The sequence below is a fragment of the Apodemus sylvaticus genome, chromosome 1 (genome assembly GCF_947179515.1).
Source record: "Apodemus sylvaticus chromosome 1, mApoSyl1.1, whole genome shotgun sequence".
NCBI lineage: Eukaryota > Metazoa > Chordata > Mammalia > Rodentia > Muridae > Apodemus > Apodemus sylvaticus.
The window spans coordinates 72,638,094-72,664,059 of record NC_067472.1 but is presented as its reverse complement, the minus strand read 5'-3'; the positions used below and the strand labels follow the sequence as shown (position 1 = coordinate 72,664,059).

At 38.2% G+C, this 25,966-nt stretch overlaps 1 protein-coding gene across 2 annotated transcripts in view; it reads left to right on the top strand.

The window, feature by feature from the left end:
- Positions 1-5,943: 5,943 nt before the first annotated feature.
- The window catches only part of Zranb1 (zinc finger RANBP2-type containing 1), a 60,260-nt gene continuing 40,237 nt past the window's right edge, over positions 5,944-25,966 (top strand). Inside the window, exons 1-3 of one of the 2 annotated variants that reach the window (XM_052196674.1) lie at positions 5,944-6,050; positions 23,359-23,521; positions 24,895-25,745. In XM_052196674.1, coding sequence (XP_052052634.1) covers positions 23,481-23,521; positions 24,895-25,745 — 892 coding nt within the window. In that variant the 5' untranslated portion in view covers positions 5,944-6,050; positions 23,359-23,480. The remainder of the gene's footprint in view (positions 6,051-23,358; positions 23,522-24,894; positions 25,746-25,966) is intronic. The other variant, XM_052196682.1, reaches the window with a different exon arrangement.

Genomic DNA, 25,966 nt, shown 5'->3' with positions numbered 1-25,966 from the left:
GACAGCGTTTCTCTATGTAGCCCTAGTTGCCTATCCTGGAATTTGCTGTGTAGACCAGGCTGGCCTCAAACTCACAGATATCCACCTGCCTCTGCTTCCCAAATGCTAGGATTAAAGGTGTGCACTGCAATGCCCGGCTGTACTTTGTGCTTTTCTGTTGAAGAAGCTGGGACTCAGAGATCAGGGCACCCAGTGCAGATGAATATAACTGAACTCAGGATTGTTTGATTCCAAAGTTCATGCTTATGCCACTCTCAGCTCTAGGTCCAGATGATAACACAGTGAGTTTATTTCAGACCCTGACATGTCTCGTTTCTCCCTGTCCTCTTCCTCTTTGGGCAGTATGGATAATCAGTCTCAGATTTCTATGCATGGTTGACAAGAGATCATCTACTGAGCTACACTCACTTAAAAGGAATGAATAAAATAGCAACAATTCTCTCACAATTCAGTGAGTCTGGCTTATATGGACACCTGGCCAAAGAGTTATTAGACACACTTTAGTATAACCACAGGGTGCTTTGTTCCTATTGCTGTAGGAAAACCAAGGAAGAAGCACCAAAGCTGTATGCTGGGAAGCTGTTTTATTAGATTCATTCAATAAGGCACAGAGGATATTAGACCAGTAATGGGCTGGTCCTCATACTATCCCAAGACTGGGATTTTTATACATTTAAGAACTTTTATTCTCTTTATATACTCTTTGATTGGGTGTTTTAAACTACTAAACAGTGATGGCTAGAATGAAAGGAAGAGAGAAAACAGGGGGCTCCAGGACTAACATATGGTTAGTTTTTATGCACAAGAGTACATGCTAGCTAGCATGTATCCTGGGGTGGACATGGACCATCCCACATGGCTGTTTCTTGTTCTTTTTCTCAGTCCTTTAGGGTTTCCTCTCCCCCCTACCACACTATAACTATTAATTCCTACCCCCTGGGTGAGACATGGTATATATATGATGCATGTGTGTGTGCACGCACATTCATGTGAGTAAAGGTATACATACGCCATGGCCCAAGTGGAGGTCAGATGACAACTTTGTGTGTTGGACCTCACCTTCCACTTTGAGGGTCCCTCTGTTGTCTACCTTTGCATATGCTAGCTGGCCCTTGAACAGGGGAATCAACTGTCCGTCTCTTCCTCCCATCTTGTCTTAAAATCACTGTGGTTACAGATGTGAGACAGAACACCCATCGTTAAATAGGTTCTGGGGATGTGAACTCAGGCTGGAATACTTTGTGTGGCAAATGCTTTTATTACCCACTGAGCCATGTCCCCAGCCCCAGATGAGCTACATTTTGTCTGATGCTTCACAAGTATATTTTGTCTGCTCACAGGAGATTTTGTTTTCCATGCAGATTTGTGGCTGGCATCCAGGAAGGCCACAGGAAAGTACTAGTTTCCCAAAGAGCAGTGCCCTTTGTTATAGGTGCCAACATGCAACAAAAGACTGCTCTGAATTTGACTTCCCTCCACCTTCTCTCCTTTGTTTGCAAAAGTGCTCAGATATGCTGAAAACAAAACCTTTTCCTGAGCCTCATCCTTCACTGTGGCTGTTCCTCTATTTCCTGCCTTAGTCTCATGGCCAACGCTCCTGGACTGGTAGTCTGTAATCACTGCTTCAAAACCCACGCACGGTTTCAGCTTTTGAAACTTGGTTTCGCTCTCCATTATTCTACCGAGAACTGTTCTCTATAAGGTCAGTGAAGATGTTTGTCAAACACACTGACCTTTTCTTGGTTCCGATTTTCAAAATCTGCATACTCCAATACTATTTGGGAACAATGTACTTGAGGCTCACCACACCTGCACCTTTGAGAATGTTGCACATTTTGCAATGTCCACCTTTCTGACTGCTTGTTCTTTTTCTGTTGGGAGTTTTCTTTCTTTCCTACTCTGGAAAATCCACAGTAACTACTCTGTAGACAGACACCCCTGCTCTCTGTGTCCAGGTCAGCCTGATTCCTTGTTCCTTACAAGGCCCTGCTGCACTCTTCTGAACCCTGGATCTGTATACAACTGACCTCACCGTATCTAGTTCTGAACATGAGTTCCAATGTTCTTCATAGCATAGTCATACAGTCCTCTGATGTTTGCTTCTTTCTGTTGCCCCAGATTCAGGTATTGGCAAACCATAAATGGAAAGCTTTTAAACAAAGGCTTCCTCTAGTGAGTCTCATCACTCACTGCATTCCACTTCTGCCCCTCCTTTCCACTTCTACTGATTATCCAGGTTTTATCTCTGTGCCTCTCAATTGTTTTCTGTCCACATTTCTATAGCTAGGTATCACAGACATTCCAGGAAGATAGTTCTCATATGGCACCTTGTCATGAAAAACGCTTTTTGTGGCTAATATACATACATACATACATACACACACACACACACACACACACACACACACACACACACATATATATATATATATATATATATAAAGCTGGGCATGGTGATGCATGCCTTTAATCCTAACACCTGGGAGGCAAAGGCAGGTAAGCTCCTGTTAGTTAAGAGGCCAGCCTGGTCTAAATAGCAAATTCTAGTTCAGTCAGTGATACCCAGAGAGACTGATTCTCTCTCTCTCTCTCTCTCTCTCTCTATATATATATATATATATATATATATATATACTTTGTGTGGCAATATATATATATATAGAAATTATATATATAATTTCTAAGTATGTGCATATGTGTGTGAGCATGTGAATGAGTGCAGATACTCCTGGAGTACAGAAGGCATAGGATCCTCTAGAGCTGGAGTGACAGATGGTTGTGAGCTGCCTAACATGGGTACTGGGAACTGGACTCCAGTCCTCTTTGAGAGTCCCCCTCTCCTTCAAATACTTCACTCTTTAAATGTGTGTGCCTAGAAGTGAACAGCCCACTGGATTTGGTTTTCTTCTTCCACCATGTGAATCCCAGGAACAAAATTTAGGTCATCAGGTTTGTGGCATGTTTACTACCAAGGAGAACTCACAGGCCTCCAAATTAGTTTCTTATCTATGACCAAATCAGTTCTCTTTGTTAGCATGCTAAATCACTTAGTATTTCTAAGTATCAGTGTTTCAGTATCCCCATGTGCAGACTTTGGGGGTAGGACTTCATCAGTAGTTTTCAAACCTGGCTGCACTTCAGAGTAGCTGAAGGATGTTTAAGACCTATCTATGCTTAGATTCTCCTCTTAGGAAGCTTCTCAGTAGGCCTCAACAGGTGGAGCCCATGTTTAAAAAGCCATACTAGTGATTCTAATGTGTTTCCAAGGTTGAAAACTAATAAATTTCCTTTTTGTATATGTTTTTATGTGTGTGTACAGGCCTGGGGCAAGAGGGCAAATGATACCTTGGGTGTCATTCTTCAGGGACATCCACTTTTGTGTTTTACCACAGGATCTCTCACTTGTCTGGAACTAGGCTGACTGGCTAGCCATGGAACCCAGGGCTTCTCCTGTCTCCTCCTTTCTGGCACTGACATTTCAAGCATGTAGTGCATACTTGGCTTTCTTAAATGGATTCAGGGCCCTGAACTCAAAGCACTTAATATACTAATCCATCTCCTCACGTCTGAGAACTACTAGATGCCTATCAAGTGTCTTTTTGTCTTCAATGCAGTTTTTTGACTTTGTTCTCCTTTTCAATTATAAGTTAATTTTCATTTTAATTTACTTAGCAATCCCTTTTTGTAATTGTGGTTATTTTGACTTAGCCTCCTTCCGTGCTATCGTTTTTTTTGTTTGTTTGTTTGTTTGTTTTTTTGTTTTTTTTTTGTTTTTTTTTTTTTTACCACTTAGGTGGTCCTTCCTTATCTTTGTGTGTTTATTTCTTGGTGCACAGACTATTCTATTTTTATTTATTTATTTTTTGGTTTTTTGGAGACAGGGTTTCTCTGTGTAGCCCTGGCTGTCCTGGAACTCACTCTGTAAACCAGGCTGGCCTTGAACTCAGAAATCCATCTGCCTCTGCCTCCCAAGTGCTGGGATTAAAGACATGCGCCACCGCTGCCCCGCCAGACTTTTTTTTTTTTTTTTTTGTTTTTACTGGACATTTACTAAACCGAATTAAAAAGCTTCCTCTAAATCATATCCTTTTTCTTACTAAAATAAACTACAACTTGGACATCTTATTGTGTGATTGGTGCTTATTTGGAGGCAACATGCTGTAAAGCTTTGATTCAGGAAGAGGAAGTGCTTAAAGAAAATATTTCCAATGTGTTAGTTGAACTGTTGTTTTTTAACGTAATAATGTGGGCTTCTACCTATAAATGAGTTCATTATATTCTCAAGAATGTGTTGTTTTGTAGGCAAAAGGCTATTTCCATTTAAACTTAATTTATGGATAAGTTCTTTGGCCAGATGGGGGTTGCTGAAGGCCTCTACCTCATAGCAATGACTACGAAGAGGAAGCACCCCCACTGGCTGTCAAAAATGCTGAGGGGAAGTTATACCTAGTATTGTTCTTTGATGGCCATGGTACAGCAGTCACACATTGCATACCATTTTAAGCAAATAACTCAAAACACCAAAGACAGCTTTACAACGTGAATTCCCACTCAAGTTTGGAAACATCAAATTTCAAGTAACATAGTCATCTTTTTGGATCTGAGGTGTATCCAGCATAACTACTAAATGCCCTCCCTGATTGCTGTTAATTTTCCTTCAAGATAGTAATTATTTTTTTTTTTATTTTTAATTATGTGTGTTTGTGAAAGTGAGTGTGGGTGCTGGTAGAGGCCACAAGAGGGCACTGAATCACCTGGAGCTGGAGTCCCAGGTGCTTGTACTCTGCTGAAGTGGCTGCTGGGAACTGAACTCTGGTTCTTTTTAAGAGCAGAAAGTGCTCTTACATGCTGGTCGTTTCTCCAGCCTCCATATTATTATTTTTTAATTACATTTATTTATTTTGTGTATAGCTCAGAGTACAACTGTGGGAGTTAGTCCTCTTCTTGCACTACGTAGGTACTGGGGATGGAACTCAGGCTTTCAAGCTTGGCAACTTTACCCACTGAACCATCTCTACTGCCTTTAACAAATTACTTTTAAAGTAATTTACATTTTGAAAAAGTTTGAAGTAGGGCTAGGTGAAATTAAGCGTAGTAGTGGTATACTTTTAAGTCCAGCATTTCGGAGGCTGAGGCAGGAGGTTTAATATAGTCTCAGTTATTTAGAATGGGCTAGAAATAAACTGGGCTACAAGAGAACCTCGTCTGGAAACAAAATAAAATTCAAAGTAAGCAGGGCTTGTAACCTCAACGCTGTTGGGGAAGCAGGAAAATCGTTTAAGAGTTCCAAGCCAACCTGAGCCACAGAATGAAAGCCTGTGTCAAATTATTGAAATTTAAAAAATGTTTTAAACCGCCTAAGGAATCGCCAAGCAAACAGCTCACTTCTGAGACGGAAGACTCGCGCTTGATTCAAAGCTCTGGCAACTCCGCTGCAAAGAGGGGCCCGCGGTCCAGAGAACCCAGCTCCTGTCTTCCAAGCGCATCCCGCACTTGAACTTGAAGATACTCACACCTGGGAGGTTGCAGCGCGGGACCGCCCTCGCCGTAGCCTCACAATCAGGACGCATGCTGCTGATGTCATGGCCGCGGCCCGCCTCCTGCGGAAAGAGGCGGTCGCCTATTGGCTGTGCCTCCTGAGGCCTCGGGGCCAATCACAGGACGGTGAGCAGCAAGGTCCAGTTCCTGACGTTGTGCGGCCGCCGCGGGGTTTATTTAGCTCTAGGGTCCTGACCGGCGCCATTCGGAGTCCTCTGCGCCCGAGGCCGTCCCCAGTCCGCTCCGCCCCTGTCCCCGCGCCTCGGCCCCCGCCTTCGCGCCGCCTCTCCGCCCCTCGGGCCGCTGGGAGCCGCGCGCGGGCCCGCGGAGAACATGTCCTGACTGAGGCGGGAGGGCGGAGGCGGCAGCAGCGGGGTGGGCGGCGGCGCCGAGGGAGGCGGAGAGGGGCCGGGCTCGGCTCGTCGCCGCTGGCCGTGCGGGAGTCGCCGCCGCCGCCGCGGCCGCCGGGCGCCGCGCGTCAGACTGGGAGGAGGAGGATCCGCGGCCGCCAGGTAACTGGGCCTTGGGTTGGGGGCGCCGCGCCTCAGGCCCCTCGCGGGTTGGCCGCGGCCTGACGGGGCGTCGCGGGGAGCAGTCTGCGGAGCCTCCGGGCAGCAGCGTTGCGGGATAGCGCTTCGCTGGCCCGGGGTTGTCCGCGGCCGCGCGTCCATCTTGGGCTTCTCGGCGCGGGGACAACCCGGGAGATGAGGGAGAGTGGCCCGCCCGGCTTGTTTACCGACCCGAGTTGGCCGCTGTCATCTGCCTGGCTGGCGCTGCCCTTCTGCCCGCTTCATTCCGGCAACTGGAATTCCTCCCGAGTCCGAGTGTGTGGGTCCTATTCCCACTTCTCAGTAGGCCGTAAACACCCTGAATCGTCACTCTTAAGTTGGTTCTGGTCCCCAAACTTGTGTTTTGGTCCCTCGTCCACTTTCTCACCGCCTCATACAGTGGCCTCCCGTTGTTGCCAAAAACAAATCAGGGTGAGAGTTGATGTCTGGTGGCCATGGACAGCTGGAACCCCGCTCCCGGTAACGATCACTCTGTGCAACTACCTTGTGGTTTTAGTTGTTGTTGTTGTTTTGTTTTTCTGCTCAAATTTGACCGGTCATTGCACAGACAAAAGAGCTGTAATACTTGCTGTTGGCGCCTGGGAGAGGCAGTTTAGGTTAAGCAGGAAGTTTGAACCCGCCCATTATCTTGAAGACACTGGTGTTTTGAAACCACCTTGCTTAGAATTTTGTATCTTAGCTCCTCAATTTCCCCCTTTCGGTTATCCCCTAAGTCACTTGTTATAAGTCCTTTCCATTGCTCGCAATGTTTGGTCTGTCTGTACAGTTGACCTGTGATGATGTTAATAAACGTGATGTACAAATACTTGCAAGTGTTATATAATGAGTGGCTCCTGTACCCCGTGGTCTCTTTCAGTTGCCTCCCTATCAACTTTTTCTACATGCATGGTACCTCTGTTGTTCAAACATGGATGACTTGGGTTGGGGCTTACATAGAGAAGACAGGGGAGACCCTTGGATCTTTGTGACAGAAGCCATTAGAAAGTCTATGCTTGGGAAAAGTAAAGCTGGGATCATGTTAAATATTATTTTAATCAAATGAGGTAATTCGAAAGAATATTTAGAAGTCTGCTTTCTTGATTTTGGGACTCTTAAAATAGTCTCATTAAATTTTTGTAACTTTTTTAGTTGTGGGTCTGTGAGGGGTTAAGAGATAGGCTAGTAATGAGACATTTTACTTTTTTGTGGGAGGATGTTATTTGAACTCCATGGGAGATTTTTACTGATTGCTGTCATAACAATCTTTTATTAGTGCTGTTGAGCATTGGGGCACCCATTTATTTACTCTTGAAATGTGCTTGAGGTTGTTTGATGAACTTATAATTCATGGTAATATTTTTTTGTTTCTTTTTTTTAATTTAATTTATTTATTTATTTATTTACATTGCAAATGATTTCCCCTTTTCTGGGTCCCCACTCCCCGCAAGTCCCATAAGCCCTCTTCCGTCCCCCTATTCTTCCATCTACCCCTTCCCACTTCCCTGTTCTGGAATTCCCCTATACTCTTGCACTGAGTCTTTCCAGAACCAGGGCCCACTCCTCCATTCTTTTTGGACATCATTTAATTTGTGTGTGGGTTATCATGGTAATATATTTTAAACTAATGGCCTTGATCCATAACTGTGCACTGATATGAGTTGTGGCATATCGGTTTTAAAGTCTGAGGATTAAGCCCGGCAAGGTGGTGAATGCCTTTAACCCCAGCACTCAGGTGGCAGAGGCAGGTGGGTCTCTTGAGTTCTAGGCCATACTGGTCTACAGAGCAAGTTCCATGACAGGGTTACACTGAGAAAACCTTTCCCCCCAAAACCATAAATAAATAAATAAATAAACAAATAAATAAACAAACAAACAAAGTCTGAGCATTAACATTAATGTACAGTGTTTGAGGTAAATTGATTTATGTGCAATTGATACAGTAAGAGCCATTCCCCCCCCAAAACCATAAATAAATAAATAAATAAATAAATAAATAAAAATAAAGTCTGAGCATTAACATTAATGTACAGTGTTTGAGGTAAATTGATTTATGTGCAAATGATACAGTAAGAGCCATTACATGTACTTTATATTGCTTTTTAAAAAATCAGTTAAAACTTAAATGTAGTTGCAAAAGTAGAATTCTAACTTTTTATATAACTTGGTTTGGTTTAATTTGAGCATTGCTTATGGCTTTCCCCTCTTCCCAAGAAATACCTTCTTGTTTGAACATCTTTTTCTTCGTTTGTGGAGGTTTATTTGGAATATTCATGTCTCCCTTATACCTTGGGCATATTTTCTATATTTAAATACACTTGCATCTCAGAGACTTAGTGGTAGTCCATACCATTATTCCCAGCACTCTGGTGGCCAGGGTAGGTGGATCTCTGAGTTCAAGGCCATTGTGGTTTACAGAGTTCCAGGACAGCCAGGGCTATACAGAGAAAACCTGATTCAAACAAAACAAAACAAAAGACAAACAAAAAACAAACAAAAAACTCAACACATTCATTTCTTACCACAATATATAAACCTACAGAAATGAAAAAAATTCAAACTCCTTTTGGTGTTCAAATTTCTCAGTAGTTTGGTCTTGATATATTCTTTAATTTGAATTCTTTCTTCTTCCCTATGTGAAGCTTAGTCCATCTAATCTTAAGTTGTTTCTGTGAAGTCCCTCCTCTTGGCCTTTATTTATTTAACCTTTTTTTTACTGTACATCAAGTTAAGTGCTATCTCCTAAGAACCCCTTTGAGAACTTAACCTGGAGGGATCTATTTGCCCTTTTGTATGAGACTTTCCACTTTTTTTGTTGTTGTTAGTCTGTGGTAGTGTAGATTTCTTTTTTATGACTTCTCTTTCCCAACTATATTTTTAAGGCTCTGAGAATTGGTGTTCAAATATTTTAAGGCTCTGAGAAATGAGTTTATATCTATTGAGACAGTATAGTTGGCTCTGAAAATATAGTCTGACAAAGTATTTCTGGTTACAGAGGTATTTCAGGATATACAATTTGTATGCTTTCTACTATTGGAGTTTCTGCAAATTTTGATTATTTCTGAGGGAAAGTATTTGAAACTATGGTCATGTCATAAAAAATACTTGGTTAGTATGTTTACATTTGTTCACACTGTTTTTTACTAATACAAAGTATTGGCATTTTTCCATTGGTTATGTTGAATTATTCAAATGAAAATCTCTGGTTTTGTTCACTGAGTCTGATAGTTACTTGGCTTTGGATTTGGTACTAGTGACTTGAAAAGTAGCTATTTTGTATTTGTATGCAGATGACATTTATCATGGGAAGGAGGAATAATCTGTAGCCTATTTGCATCTCTAACCTCAGATGCTGATGGATTGTACAATTGATCAAAAGGCAGATGAGGCAGGGAAGTATGCTTTCATTGGTACCTGTCAGTGTGGTTGGAAGAAAACATAAAACTGGCCTACAGTATTCTTATCCAGAGATGATACATGTAGTTATGTAGTAGGTAAGTAGATACTTATGCATTTGGAAAACAGGTGTGTGTGTGTTTCTAAGTAGGAGTTAATTTCTTGGCAATAAATTCTCCTGATAATGTGTCTCTGCCTTCTGTGAAAACTCACCCTTTTATAGTTTGTCAAAATATCTTTCCCTTTAATGTCTACTTAAAAAAACATTTTGTGTGTATGGGTGTTTTGTCTGCATGTTTGACTGTTTATTTTGGAGGCCAAAATAGAGTGTCATATACTCTGGGACTGGAGTATAGACACTTGTCAGATACTGTGTGGGTTCTGATCCTCTGGAAGAACAGCCACTGTTTTTAACTGCTGAGCCAACCTTCCAGCTTAAAATTGTCTAAGTTTTATAAAATAGTTTTTTAAATACTTTTTAACCTTTGTTTTTTGGGAATGGGTACTCTGTATGTCTGTACGCCATGCGCATGTTGGATCCCTTGAGATCTGAGTTACATACAGTTGTGAGATGCCATGCAGCTGCTGGGAATTGAACCCATGTCTTCTGGAAGAGCAGCCAGTACTCTTAACCCCTGAACCATCTAGCCCCCCCCCCCCAAATTGTTTATATAAACTTTTATTTTTTAAGATTCATAAGTCTTTCCAGTATAACTGGAGTTAAAACTAACCTTTAATAAACTTCCTGAAATGCGGGGTGTTTTTACTAGGCTACTTAAATTTGTAAAAAGCACTTCCATAGACCAAAACCAGTATTGAGAAGAAACCTAGTCAGTTTATCCTATTAATAATTAAATTTGATTCCTTACTTCATATCATTTATAAATTTTAACTCAAACTCACTATAAATGTATATTTGAGAGCTAAACTACAAAATACTAGATGAATTAGGGTTTCCAGCCTAATATTTTGAATATGGATATTCATTCAAGTAGTGGGTTCTCCCACTACTGTATGTTGAAATTTACTGAACTTTAAGTCTAATTATTCTCAACTCTAAGTTGATTATTATATTTTTTATTTAATTTATGTCAATTTAATTTTTGACAGCATTTTTTTTTTTTTTTTTTTTTGGTGTATGGCAAACTCCCTGTTGTGTAGATGAAGGAAAGAGTCCCTTTTTAGTGCTGCATATTGCTGCAAATGCTGCAAGAACACATTTGCAATTGGAATTTAGAAGACAGTATAATTGCTGTGATTTTTTTGTTTTTTAAATCACTTCAGTTCTTTGCTTTCTTGTTTAGGACATATAATCAACCTTCTTTCATTTCTGTTTGTATTTAAAGAAGCCAAAGCTTATCTATTTATCTGTCTCTCTGACATATTTATTTTTATGGTGCTAGGTATAAAATTTAGGGCCTTATGATTATTAAGCAGTCTAGCTAAGCATTTTAGCTCTGAGCTAAATCATAGCCCCCCAACCCTGATTTCTTTTTGATGCTTTCTTTCTGTAGCCCATACTTGCTTTGATTTTGTAATTCCTCTTGCCTTAGCCTCTTGATGCTGGAATTAAGCTGTGTGTCACTATACTTAGTGTAAGGTTTATTTTTAAATAGGGAAGCTACTACAATTCTAGAACTACTTTTTATTTTTCTGGGGGAATGTTCTTTGATAACAATGGAATATTGAGTTGTTATTGACTTATTAATAAGTAACTGCCATATACAGACACTGTTTGAAGACAAATGAATTTTTCATTGTTGAATATTAGAAACAAACAATAATGCACTTAGCTAAGTATTGTGGGAGATAATTGTCTTGCTTAATACTGATCATAGTATTTTTCTAGTATAGGTTTTTTTCAAGATGTACTTAAGCAAGTTAAGTTCTCTATGTAGGCAGGGTTTTTGTTTTTCTTCCGAGAAAAGGTCTTTCTGTATAGTTTAGGCTGGCTTTAAACATGGTCCTTTTGCTTTAGCCTCTTAATGCTGGGGTTACTGGTATGTACTAAAATGACTGCTGTTACTGAATTTTTAGTACTAAAATGACTGCTGTTACTGAATTTTTAGTGCTATTCTATATAGCTTGATAGGAGTATGCACTTTTTCTTCTTCAACCCATTGACTTAATAGTTTCCATTAATTTTTGGATATTGAACCAGCTTGTTGATTGGATTATCTCACTTGGATACATAATCCTGTCTGTCTGTCCATCTGTCCATCTGTCCATCCACCCATCCATCCATCCATCCATTGTAATCAGTTTTTCAAGGCAGGGTTTCTTAGTATAGCCCTGGCTCTCCTGGAATTCACTCTGTAGACTAGGCCTGCTTGAACTCACAGAGATCTGCCTGCCTCTGTCTTCTTAGTGCTGGCATTAAGGCTTGTACCACCAGGCCCAGCTTTTTTCTTTTTCTTTTTCTTTTTCTTTTTTTCTTTTTCTTTTTCTTTTTCTTTTTTTTTCTTTTTCTTTTCCTTTTCCTTTTCCTTTTCCTTTTTCTTTTTCTTTTTCTTTTTTTTCCTTTTTCCTTTTTTCCGTTTTTTGACAGGCTCTCATTCTGGCTTATTGCAGGTCCAGAACTTGGTAGTAGACCAGGCTGGCCTTGATTTCACAGAGATCTTTCTGCCTCTGCCTCTTGATTTGTGGGATTAAAGTTTTGTACACTATGTCTACTCAATGTATTTTATAGATTTGTGCTTCTATGGAAACCTTTCCCTCCTCTTCCTCCTCTTCCTCCTCCTCCTCCTCCTCCTCCTCCTCCTCCTCCTCCTCCTCCTTCTCTTCCCTTCTTCTTCAAGACAGAGTCTCATGTAGCCCAGGCTGCTCTAAAACATGTGGATTTTTGATCTCCTGCCTCTACTAAATACAGGCATGTGCCATCATGTCCAAGATGTAACCCATGGCCTGTTCATGCTAGGTGAGCCCTCTACCAATCAAGCTATGTCTTAGTTCAGTAATACTGAGCTGTTGAGAAGGCAGCATCTTACTACTTCATTTTTCTGAGGTATACTAATCTGGGGAAGTTTAGGGAAGTTTGGTTGTATTTTGTTGTATTTCTCACTTTTTATTATTTTTAGAGATTTATTTATTTCGTTATTATTTATCTGTAACAGGGTATTGGATCCCTGTTACAGATGGTTGTGAACCACCATGTGGTTGCTGGGAATTAAACTCAGGACCTCTGGAAGAACAGTCAGTGCTCTTAGCCATTGAGCCATTTTTCCAGCCCTATTTCTCACTTCTTAAACCATACCTGTAAGTTGTAGAATAGCTTGTTTTTCTTTATAAGACAGAATCTCATTGTGTATTCCAGACTAGCTTGGTGCATACTGTGCAAACTGATCTAGAACTTGTAGATAGTCATCTTCCTACTTTAGCTTTCTGAGTGCTGGTTTTGTTAGGCATATGCTGTCATTCTCAGCTAGTTACATTTTTAAAAATAATTAAATAATAATAAAGTAATATATTTTTGATTTCTAAACCCAAATTGAATGCTTTATGTTACTATATTAAACGCTTAAAAATTATTCTGTAAAATTGCAGGAAAAGTGTTTTTTTAAAACATTTATTTTGAATTTTTTTTTACAGTTCTATAAACAGTTTATAGACCAATGTAAGTCCCCGGACCATAATTTTAATTTTTCAGTAGGATCATGTTGTTAGTCTCCAAGATATTTCATTCTTTTTTTTTTTTTAACAATCCAATTCTTAATTCTCAGTCTAGAATAGCTTAATGATCTAATTAACCACCCCAACTCCTTATGAAGAATATTCGTGGATTTGTACATACTAGGTAAGTGGTCTGTCACTGAGCTATAGCCTACACCTATAGCCCTTAAAAGCTCCTTATTATGAACATTGTCAAACATACACATCGAGGCCAGGACAGTGTGTCTTCATGTGTCTGTAACCTCATCATCAGCACATGGCTGACATTGTTTGATTTCTTGATTTTTCTACTTATTCTTTGGGGGATTATTTAAAGACATATACTGTGAATATTTCAGTGATTTTCCTCTGCCACTGGAACTATCCCAGTATCAGCAGATTTGTGTCTCTGTGTCTATATCTTATAACTTGGTACTCTTTTGTTTTTGTTTTTGTTTGTTTGTTTGTTTTCAAGACAGGGTTTCTCTGTATAGCCCTGGCTGTCCTGGAACTCACTCTGTAGACCAGGCTGGCCTGGAACTCAGAAATCCGCCTGCCTCTGCCTCCCAAGTGCTGGGATTACAGGCATGCGCCATCACCGCCCAGCTACTTGGTACTCTTAATTCATGGTAGTATACTTTGTGGCTGTATGGCAGCATTAGAGACAGAGATCAGGTCTGTTATGTAGTAACAGATTAACTATTATGTTTTAAAATCTGAGCTTAACTCAGTATATTACAGTGGAAATGGAAATTTTATTTTTCATCATCTTTGGAAATAAGATATTTGCAAAATAAATTCATTTGTTTTCAAAAGTGAGTTTTACACAGAAGAACAGAGGCTTTGCTAAGTCGCGTAGTACTATGCTGGAGAGTATATTATTTGACTGCCTTTTATTTTTATAAGTGAGATGGTTTTGTCTCTAACAGATACGTAGGGTCTGCTTATTAATTATATGGGCAATCATTGCATGCTTACCTTTAAAGCATGGTCATCTGTAGGCTCTGAAATTCCTATACATACTATTTCGATAGACTCAACCTTTCACTTGGTTAAATAAAAATGAAAGGCTTTTTAATTGTTACTAATGTAGCATGCTTTTGTTGTTGTTTTATTTTGTTTGCTTTTTGGTTTTTTGAGATTGACAGGGTGTCACTATGCAGCTCTGGCTATCCTGGACCTTACTATGTAGCCCAGGCTGATCTCGAAACTCACAGAGTTTCCTCTGCCTCTTGAGTGTTGAATCTTTTTTTTCCCCCCTCTAAAATTTGGACTGGTATATATTAGTCTAAAGTTAGGCTGTCTGTAGGCCCCCATACCTCCCATTATAGGTGCTGAATTTAGTATATATTTTAAAAAGTATCTAGGTTTTGCTTACTTGTTCAGCTTTTTAGACATTATTTTCATAGTTCTCAATCTAAAAAAGAAAATATGAACCAAATGTGTGTCACCAAGTTTTTATTGTTTTTCAAAATGTTTATGTATTGTCTATTGGTAGTTGCAGAGGGATCGCTCAGTAAGAAACACAGGCAAATTAATAGTTCAAGTTTTGGATAGTGGGAATAGGCCATTGAATGTGTGTGCTTGGATACAGAAGGCCTGTATTCAGATTCTGGCTGTATCACTTAGTGATTTTTTTTTTTAAAGGGTAGTCGCTGTGCTTTGTGTCCAGTCTTTAAAATTGGATATAATAATAGTTCTGAGGAGTAAATTGGTTAATATATTGGTTTGTGCAATGCTTAGCAATATTAGCTGTTATTGTTCACTTATTGAACATGGCTGACTTTTGCAGAATTGTGACATAGACAAAGTTGGCCTAGCTGATCACCCACTTATAATGATTGGAACAAACAGTGCTTTCAGTCTGTTGCTCTTCTGCACTCTTCTGGATGATGCCCTTTGTTGTTTTTTTAGAAAGAAAAAAAAACTTCATTCTGTTTTTATTGTCACACTGTAGGATTCATGAGGAAAATGATTTAGTCTAGTTTACATTATTAAGAAATTTTAAATAACTTGTTTTGAGATGGGGGGCGTGTTTCACTGTATAACCTGTTTGGCATGGAGCTTGCTTTGTACACCAGGCTGGCCTTGACCTCACAGAGGTCTGCCTGTATCTGCCTGAGTGCTGTGTTTAAAGATATGTGTCACCATACCTGGCTTAAATTATGTGTTCTAATACAATTTTAGTTCAAATAACTTTTATATTTCCAATGAATAACAGAAGTTGAATTGATTTGAGGGATTGGTATTTTGAAACAGATGGTAAATCTGAGTTGGCATTGCCTTGGAGTGTTTTAGCTGTTTGCTTCTGCTACCTTTTACAGTCTTGTTTCATATTACACTTTATGTAAAAGTTCCAGGCACTACCTCTTTCCCCTGTCAAACAGGAAGCCTCTTAGCATCTGATAAAAAGCTGCTATTAGTGAGCTAGATATACTTTCCATAGGCCTTCTTCTTAAAGGTACTTTGTAATTTGGGAATCTGAGAATAGAATAATGAAAGAAGCTTTGAACATGTTAAGGCCATCGTATTTATTAGGAAAGTTGCCTTATTCTTTTATGATTCTCAGGATGAAAGCCAAGATTTCGGGCATTGAACTTCCCAGCCTTCTTTTATATTTAAATGTTGGATTGAGAATGTACTCTCAAGATTAATTGTCCCATTTCCATGCACATCTAAGACTGTAATTTTTTAACTAGTTATATCTATTACTATTTCTGAGTTGTAAGATGATTAGTTTTGTTTGAGATTGTAATTTGAGGTGCATGACCCTAGTTATGGTAAAATTGAGTTTACTATATAGTTGAAGGACATATATGTAGTATTTCTCACCTTTTTCACACTATCTAGGAACTAAAATGCTTAGAGAAAATTAATTTTGTATTTAAAGAGACAAAGTTGGTAAGTAAATAGAATTCTTGAAACTAACAGAAGATGGATGAAAAGAAACGTCACTATTGTTATATGCTAAAATAGATACAATTGTAAATAACTATCTTTTAGGTATTTTTCATTCTCATCAGTGGATTGCTAGTTCCTCTTTAATTAAGATGGGGAAACCTGTCATAGTTTTTTTTTTTTAATTATGTTTCCTTCTATAGTTAATGTAGTCTTACCAGATTAAAAGAGCAAATTTTAGTGGGGCTGGAGAGAACACTGAGTGGTTAAGACAATCTTCTGCTTTTGCAGAGAATAGGAGTTGTGTTCCCAACTCCTATTCTCAGCTTACTCTGAGTGTGATATGATTCTAGTTTCAGGGGGATCCAATACTTCTGGCCCCAAGGGCACCAGCACTGAACATTTACACATGCATAATTAAAATATTTGAAAGAAAGGTTTATTTGGATTGGAGATAGGTATTCTAGCTGTAGTATGGGTGATTGCCTCAGTTAAATAATCGCATAGTGATGGTGTGGCCGGTGTCATTCTGATAGTTGATACTTGAATTTATTTTGTCCTACTTTTCACACACTCTTGGGAGAATTTTAGAGATTAGTTCAGTTCAGTGTTTGATAACAGGTGACTCTGCAATAGGTAACAATGAATTCTATAGAGGATGTATGTAGTATTTTCTGAAGATATTTAATTGACTAGCACTATAGCTCAGAGTGCTTGGCAGCACATGCAAAGCCGCGGGTTTTATTCCTTAGTACCACTATCAAAAATTAATAATTATAAAAAATTGTACTTGTGTCCTTTATGTACTGCTATCCAAATAATCAGCTCAGGGGTTGTCATAGTAGTTCCTGTTGCTCAGATTTTTAATACAGAAGTCTGGTGTAGAATACTTTCAGGTAGCAAGGAATGGAACAAATATTTATTGAACAGTTTATAGTCTAGTGCCTTTAAACCATTTATAGTTAAGCTGATGATTAGAAGCGCTCAGGGCATCTGGCAAATCATGTGCAGTGAGCAAGACTTGGTGATACTATCTTCACATTTTATTAGAAAACAGCCGGGCAGTGGTAGTGCATGCCTTTTAATTCCAGCACTTGGGAGGCAGAGGCAGGCGGATTTCTGTTGGAGGTCAGCCTAGTCTATACAGCCTAGTCTATAGAGTGAATTCCAGGACAGCCAGGGCTATACAGAGAAACCCTGTCTCAAAAAACAAAAAACAAACAAACAAACAAACAAACAAGAACCCAACAACAAAAATTAATGAATATTAAGCTGAAAAGCTGAACAACAAAAGTTCAGATGTTCAATAAAAGTGTTTTATTTTCCAATTCCAAAAGAGAAAGAAACATGAATTTCTGATGAAGAATTCAGTTTTGGATATGTTAAGTTTGAGATGTATACTAAATAGTTGAATAGATGTTCTGTAGGCTGCTGGATTCATTAATCTGAACTTGTGTAGAATTTGGGAATCATCAACATATAGGTAGTATTTAAACCCCACAGACTGGGGCCAGTGAGCTGGCCCAGCAGGCACAAGTATTTGCTGCCAAAGCTGATGACCTGAATTTGATTCCTGTAACATACATAGTGGAAAGAGAGAACTGATTCCTGAAAGCTCTCATCTGGCTTGCAGGTATATTGTTGAATGCTGTGTGTACATATGCATGCATGCATGCATATAAAAAAAACTTACAGATGCTGGTCGTTTGAGAAGTGTTGACCAAAGAACTCTTGGTGCCTGAAATCAGAAATAAAAGCCAATAAAGATTAAGGGAGGATAGCTAATGAGAAATAGAGGAAGCCAAAGCAGTTTAGTAACTCTCGTAAGAACATGGTGTTTAGTTGTGGCTCACAGGATCAGAAGGCTCTAGACTATGCTGTTGAACAGATTTTATGGTTGTTGTATTTTTTTCATAAGTTATTTATACTCTAAATATCACAGTAGCAGGAAAGAATTTGCATAATTTTATTATGCAAATTATATTATTTATATTATAAATTGCATTGTATTTCTGCAATACATGTTCATTTATTTTTGGCACACTGGGTATGCAGCCCAGGCTGGCCTGGAAGTTGACATTCTTCTGCTTGTACTTTCCCAGTACTGGGATTTCAGGCATATGTCTGTATGGTCAATATTTGTTTGCTTTTATAAGTTAAAATTTATTATTTTATGTGTGTGGAAGTTTTGTCTGCATGTACATTTGCCTGTTCACCACTGTGTGAGTGGTACCTGTGGAGACCAGAAAAGAATGTTGAATTCCTTGGAATTGGTGTTATAGATGGTTGACCATGTGAGTGTTGGGAATGGACCCCAGGTCCTCTGGAAGAGCAGTTGTGCTCTTGATTGCTGAGCCATCTCTCCAGCTCATTGTTTATAATTTATGGGGGGGGGTGGAATGGAAGGATGACACAGTAAAGATCATGATTTTCAGTGAAACACTTTAGATGTTTGCTGACACTTACATAACTGCAATGGTAAGATTTAAGGGGAAATCGAATATAGTTAGCTTTTACCAGTTTATAATCTAGCTAACTAGATAGGAATATGTCTCAAATGTATCAAACATGAACCCTAGTTTAAAACTTCAGGTAGAAAGTACTTCATTTGCTTTGTTTATATCAACTTGATTTGAACTTTGAAATCTCTTGGCTGGAAATTCAACCTCAGTTGTTCTTGGGGGCTTCCAGTTCTTAGGGTTTTGTTTTGTTTTGTTTTGTTGTTGTTTGTTTTTGAGAATTTTGGCATTATACATTTTAGGTTCTCTAGATAAAAAGTGTTGTCTTTCGTTGTATACCATGAAGTTCCTTCTGGTTTCTCTAGCTCTGCTGTCTGGCTTGGCACTTTTTATTTATTTATTTTAAATAGTACAGGTTACTAGAAATTAAATACAGGGCCTTGGAACATGATAGGCATGTGTTATGTTGCTCAGCTATGTCCCCAGCCATTGGTTTTTTGAGACACAGTTTGACTGTAGGTCAGGTTCTTGTGCTTGTTGTCATTCTATCTTTTGATTCAAACTGCTATGGTTACAGACATGCACTATCTTGGTTTAAAAAAACAAACAAACAAACAAACAAACAAATTTCATCAGTCTTGGTACTTCTGCAGTTATACTCATGGAATTGATCTCACTATAATTTCCTCTGAGATTGCTCAGAAGCTTCACTGTTGTTTTTTGTCCAGGTCACTGAATGTGATGTGATCTGTATTTTGTTGGTCTTATAAAATACAGTGTGCTAGTCTGTAGGTGTTGTCTCTAAAATCCCTGAGAGGGTGTTTCAGAAACCTTTGTTGACCTGTTTGAAAATTGGTGGGAGTGAATGATGGAAGAAAAACTTTTGTATTGATGTTCCAGGAATTAATCCTAAGAGAAATACAATAAGCTCATGTCAATAAAAGTTTGGTCGCTTGAAAGGTTCTTGGAGTGATCAGAGAGCATCCTATGAAAGCGATGCGAGGTAACTGAGTTTTAAGGATAAGTATATCTAAGACAATGACTTCATATTTGCGTCTTTGGGAGTGATGACATCTATAAGTTGAGGATATATGTAGTGTGTTTAGAAGTGAATGAGTAGGCTTGTGTGTTACAGGAGAGAGCTGAGAGCTTATATTGTTAGAGAAAGCTTCAGACAAGAGGATTGCTGTGGTAAAACAGACAGCTGGATGTATTTAGAAAACAAAGATGCTTAGGGAGGCTATTATAGTAGTAGTTCTGACCTGAACCGAGGAAGGATTGATGCCAGTGGGGTAGAAGCAAATAACTGAGCAGATAGGAACCATTGGAAGAAAATTTGGACACAAGGCAGAATTCAAGGTGATTCCAAGATTCTCAGCTGGGTATAGGTGTCATTTGTGGAAACCGAAAAACTCAGGATAGGAGCTTCTTGTGAGAGGAAGATAAAAGGTTAAATGGGGGAGGATTTGATAAGTTATCTGAGGCCTAGAATGGGATTAGATTTGTAGTTATATATTTGTATTTGTAGTTATATTTGTATATATTGTATATATTTGTATATATTGTATGTATTATAGATGTAGTTATATATTTGTATTTATAGTTATATATTTGTAGTTATAGATTTGTATAATAATAGGTAGTTAATTTTATGTTTAGAAAGTTAAAAGAGCTGGGCAGTGGTGGCACACACCTTTATTTTTAGCCCTCAGGAGGCAGAGGCAGGTATATCTCTCTGAGTTCGAGGCCAGCCTGGTCTACAGAGTGAGTTCCAGGACAGCCAGGGCTATACAGAGAAACCCTGTCTCGAAAAAAACAAATCCAAAAATCCAAAAAACAAAAAACAAACAAACAAAAAAAATCAAACAACACTTTAATACTGCTGTCATTAATTCTTCTTTTGAATAAGTTTCTTATTTAAAACTACTGGCAACTGAGATTCTGTTTCTTAATGAGCCTGCACTTGATGGGGATTATTCACATAATCTTTTCTTTGTTTGCTTATTTTGTTTTTGTTTTCATTATAGTGATGCAGGTGACCAAACCTGGAGCTTTTGGGCATGCCAGGCTAGCATTTCACCACTGAGCTACACTGCCATCTCATTTTATAAGGCTGTTAATAGTGGGTCAGGATTGGTAGTACAGTACCTGTTTTGAGGCATGAATTAAATGTGGCTTTGTTTCTTAAATTTGGTTTTGTTTCTTAAGTGTTTAGTAATGCTTCATAAATAAAGCTTACATAATTAAATAGGATAATATATTTAAAAATTATTTTAGGTTCAAGTGTTTTGCCTGAATATATAGGTATACCAGCTAGGAACTGAAATTGAGTCTTTTGCAAGAGCACCAAGTGCTTTTAACCAGTGAACTATCTCTTGAGGCCAAATATAGATTAAATAAAAATGGACATAATTGTGTCTCTTAAGGTAAATGTTACTTGGTTCAAGTGTAGCACATACAGTTTTGTGGATAAATAAATCCAGGAGCTAAACTTTCTTTTAAAAACCTGTGTTATGCAGATTTTATTCTATCAATTAATTGAAATATGAGTCCTTGGATAGAATTTGAAATCCTCAATTGCATAGAGAATTAGAATTATTAGGTTATCTATAACATGTTAACATATTTATTTACAATTCTTTTTCAAAATGAAGCATTAGGTCTTAAGAGCTGGGGACTGGATAGATGGCTCAGTGGCTAAGGGCATGTACTTTGTTGTAGAGCATTTGATTTGGTTTCCAGCTTACAATCATCTGTAATTCCTCTTCTGACCTCTTTAAGCACCTGCACTTATGTGCACATACACCCACACAGACACAAACATGCACAGTAAAAAACAAGAAAATAACTGTTAAAAAAAACTCTCTCAGAACTAGTTGCCTTGAAAATGAATTTGTATCCCTCATGAGATGTTGTGACAAATCAGGAAGAAAAAAGACAGTGTTAATTCTTAGGAATGTAAAAGGAATTTACATTGTCCTTACTTTGATTTACTGATTGGCACAGATAAAAATGGCTCTTTGAGATGAGCTTCTCAAAAAGAGTATATAGCTTTTAGTTATCCTGTCAATTTTCAACTCCCCAGAGTATATATCTCTATAAAAAATAGTCTAGTGTGCCTCTCTTGTCTTCCTTGAATTTCAGTTTGGAATTGCAGTTACTATATTTTCAGAATGGGCAGGAAAATTCTTCATTTATGATAGTTATGATGATAACTACATAGTGCTGATATTTAACTCAGGGCCTTGCAGATGGGTAACATGTTTTCCACTGACCTCTGCCTCCAAGCCAGTCTTGATATGATTATTATTTTGAATTTTATTACATTAAAAAATTTGTTTTGTGCGCTTGTATGAGTTCTGTACCTTGGCAAGCATGGAAAGGCCAGAGAACAACTTGCAGGAGTCAGATTTCTCTATCTAGTGTGTGGATCCTAGGAATTAACTCAGGTCGGCAGACTTGGCAGCAGGTACCTTTAACTACTGAGCCATCTTGCTCTAACATGGTTGTGTTAGTGGCAGTTCTTTGGTTTTGTCAGCCTTGAAAATTTAAGTATGTTATGACAGTGTACTGGTCCCATGGAGATTATCCAGAGTCAGATTACATTACTGTTGAGCATGCAGTACAAGCACATACAAACATGCATCAAAGCAAGCACGGATTTTGAATGTAAACATTTTAAATGAAATAATGGAATTGGTTTAGTGTATGTTTATTATGACATTTGTTTTTGTTAATTGTATCTTTGTGCATGCTTATTATAATGTCAGATACCATGAATACGAAATTTATTTACATTTTATTTCTGAAAAACTAAAGGGCCTGCTTAATGAATATGAATATTGCCATTAAATTTCTGTTGTCCACTTTGTGTATGCTTGTTTAATTATAGTTCCGTGCCATCGAACACACTTTCAGATGACTTTTAGATGTGTACAGTCAGTGTGTACAAAGTAAAATTTAAAAACTTAAGTAAGGGCCTCAGTACTAAAGCATTTGTTTTGTAAGCACAGAACCTGAGTTTGATGTTTAATTCCTATACTCAGGTTAAAAGTGCATTGTGTTCTTGGAACTAAAGTGCTGGGGAAGCTGAGCAGGAGGATCCCTGGGGCTCACTGACTAACCAGTTTAGCCTAATTGGTGAGCTCCAGACCAGTAAGAGAGCTTGTCAAAGGAGGTGGATGGTGTTCCTGAGGATCATTCCGAGGTTGTCCTCTGCCTGCCACGTGTACATTTGCACCCTGAGCACACATGCAAACACACACACACACACACACACACACACACACACACACACACACACACTTTTTTTAAGTGTCCAAACGAGATCACTTAAATTACCTGGTTTTGAAAGACGTTGGAAAAACCCAAACAAATACAATTACAACAGAAAAAGATTTCAAACTAAATTGTAAGTAATTAATTTTTTACTTATTTGGATCATCTCACCTTTTCCTTTACAGTAGTACAGATTGAAATTGACTCAGCACTGCTTAGACTCATAATATTGTTGGTTGTATTGGCACATGCTCACAACCACAGGCTTTTAGGAAGCTGAGACAGAAGAATTACAAGTTTGAGGCTAGTCTGGACTACACGTGGAGACCCTAGCTCCAAAAAATAAGAAAACATGCATTCACATGTGCATGTGCCTGTGCACACACAACACATTATGCAGGAAATTTTCTCATGTTTAATTTGGCTGATCAGCTCAATAAGTTAGCTGTTTTTATTGTGTTATTAAAGTAAAATTCTAAATAGTATGTTATTAAAATAAGTATAATTAAAATATAATGGATTAAAATTAAGGCTTTCGAAAAATACTTTTGAATATAGAAGGCTGTAAGTGAAATCAGTCTTGGTCTCCTTTGCAGGAATAGCTATTCACAGTCAGACAGAACCACTTACGTTTTGCAGTATCTTCCGAGGAAGTCAGAATCTGAGCCAGCATGAAGATTGAATCTTGTCTTTGGTCTGATTTACCTTTATTGTAACCATGTGCAAGGTGGAGGTTATAGCATGGAAACTAAAATCTTAGTAAGTGTGATTTTTTTTTTTTTTTAAATTTTAGCTATCCAATAGTATCCTTTTTATGGTGAAGTTGTCCTCTTAGCAAAGGTCACTGTGTATGTGGGGTGTAGATTTAATAGGCAGGAACAGAATGTACTTATAAAGTCATTTGGCTTTCCAGGTTTAGAAAGGAGAAAATACCTATCACTCTGCCTAGGAACCTTTTCTTTTTTCCTGGTTAAAATAGGTCATGGGGAGGTACTAAGTTTAGAACAGACTGAAAAATTGGGAGGTTGTTTAGTGTTCTAATTTAAGTCATTAAAATATCATTTGCCATATAAACTGCTTCACTTATGAATTAGTTGTCATTAAATAGTAAAGTCTTCATTGAGTAGTGTTAGTAAATCCACTGTAGAGCCCTGGGAATATTTATTGACATATTGTCTCATTAAGTAGTCCAAGCTAACTTCAATCTCAAGATCCTCCTGCTTCAGCCTCCTAGGTGCTAGGATTACAGGCATATACTAGCCCTCCCAGCTTCCAGGACTTCTTAGATAGCAAGTATGTTTTTAATATAAACAAAAATTTTAGTGTATATTAGTTTTTCAGATATCAAATATGATCATTTAGAAATAGATTGGCATGTTTATGCTAATAGTTTTCTTAGAGATGGTCTGTCCATTTGAATTTCTTGAGAGTATAAGTAATGTAGATTTTTTAAAAATGTTCCCAATATAAATAGATTTTGAGGATATGGAATATCAGAACTATTTTTAGTTTATCAGGTTATTTTGTTATTTGTGATTAATGCTCGCCAGCATCTTTCTTTTCTGTCTGTGCTAATTCAAAGCAGTGAATAACTAGCACTTTCAAGCTATTTTCCTCCCTTAGCAAGGATAATTAGAAAGGACTTTGAGCTTCTGAAATCATGGATTAGACATACTACAAATAGCACAGTCTACATTGTTTGCAATTTGTGAGTGATTATTTGTTTAAGATTCTATTTGGTTTGTGTTTTTTCTCTTGCCTGAAAGTCTTTTTAACTTTTCCTAAACTAGTGGTGACAGCTGAGCTGAAATTGAATAATTTCTGTTAGTGACTCACCTATTTTTATCTTCTTTCCCTGTAGAAAGAATCTGTATTCATCTCCTTTTATCACTTCAGCAGTCCAAAGTAAACTTTCATTAAACCCTGAAGTCTAAGAGCTGTTTTTGGGAATTTTTCTTTACTATTTTTAGAAATCCCAAAACAAAAGTAGAATAATCCAATAAGAAATTTACATGTATCTTTTAAGAAATATGTATTTTCTAAGTTGAAAGGTATTTTTGTTTTGGGGGCATATTTTCAGAGATGGAATTATGTAGCTATTATCTTAATAACAATGTCCTAATTATTTATAGCTTCCTGCCTGACATAACTCACTTCAAGAAGTACACAATGTCAGAACATGGGATTAAATGGGCCTGTGAATATTGTACGTATGAAAATTGGCCGTCTGCAATCAAGTGTACTATGTGTCGTGCCCAGAGACCCAGTGGAACAATTATTACAGAAGATCCATTTAAAAGTGGTTCAAGTGATGTTGGTAGAGATTGGGATCCTTCCAGTACTGAAGGTGGAAGTAGTCCTTTGATATGTCCAGACTCTAGTGCAAGACCAAGGGTTAAGTCTTCATACAGCATGGAAAATGCAAATAAATGGTCATGCCACATGTGTACATATTTGAACTGGCCAAGAGCAATCAGATGTACCCAGTGCTTATCCCAACGTAGGACCAGGAGTCCCACAGAATCTCCTCAATCCTCAGGATCTGGTTCAAGACCAGTTGCTTTTTCTGTTGATCCTTGTGAAGAATACAATGATAGAAATAAACTGAATACAAGGACCCAGCATTGGACTTGTTCTGTTTGCACATATGAAAACTGGGCTAAGGCTAAAAAATGTGTTGTTTGTGATCATCCCAGACCTAATAACATTGAAGCAATAGAGTTGGCAGAGACTGAAGAGGCTTCTTCAATAATAAATGAGCAAGACAGAGCTCGATGGAGGGGAGGCTGCAGTAGTGGTAATAGCCAAAGAAGATCACCTCCAACTATGAAACGGGACTCTGAAGTGAAAATGGATTTTCAGAGGATTGAATTGGCTGGTGCTGTTGGTACCAAGGAGGAACTTGAAGTGGACTTTAAAAAACTAAAGCAGATTAAAAATAGGATGAAAAAGACTGATTGGCTATTCCTCAATGCCTGTGTGGGTAAGTTTCTGGTTTTTTGTTTGTTTTGTTCATATGTTTGTTTTTGTTTTTTGACTTTATTTTGAATAAACTAGGAAAAGGCATTGAAGATGGCTTGAAAAAGTAAAAGGAGGGTCAGTATTACTTTGCATTTGACTTATTTGATGTGATAGTTCATGTATACATGCATAAAGTTCTGTATCTGTGACCTTGTCTGCCTTGTACCAAAGCGTCCACATTTA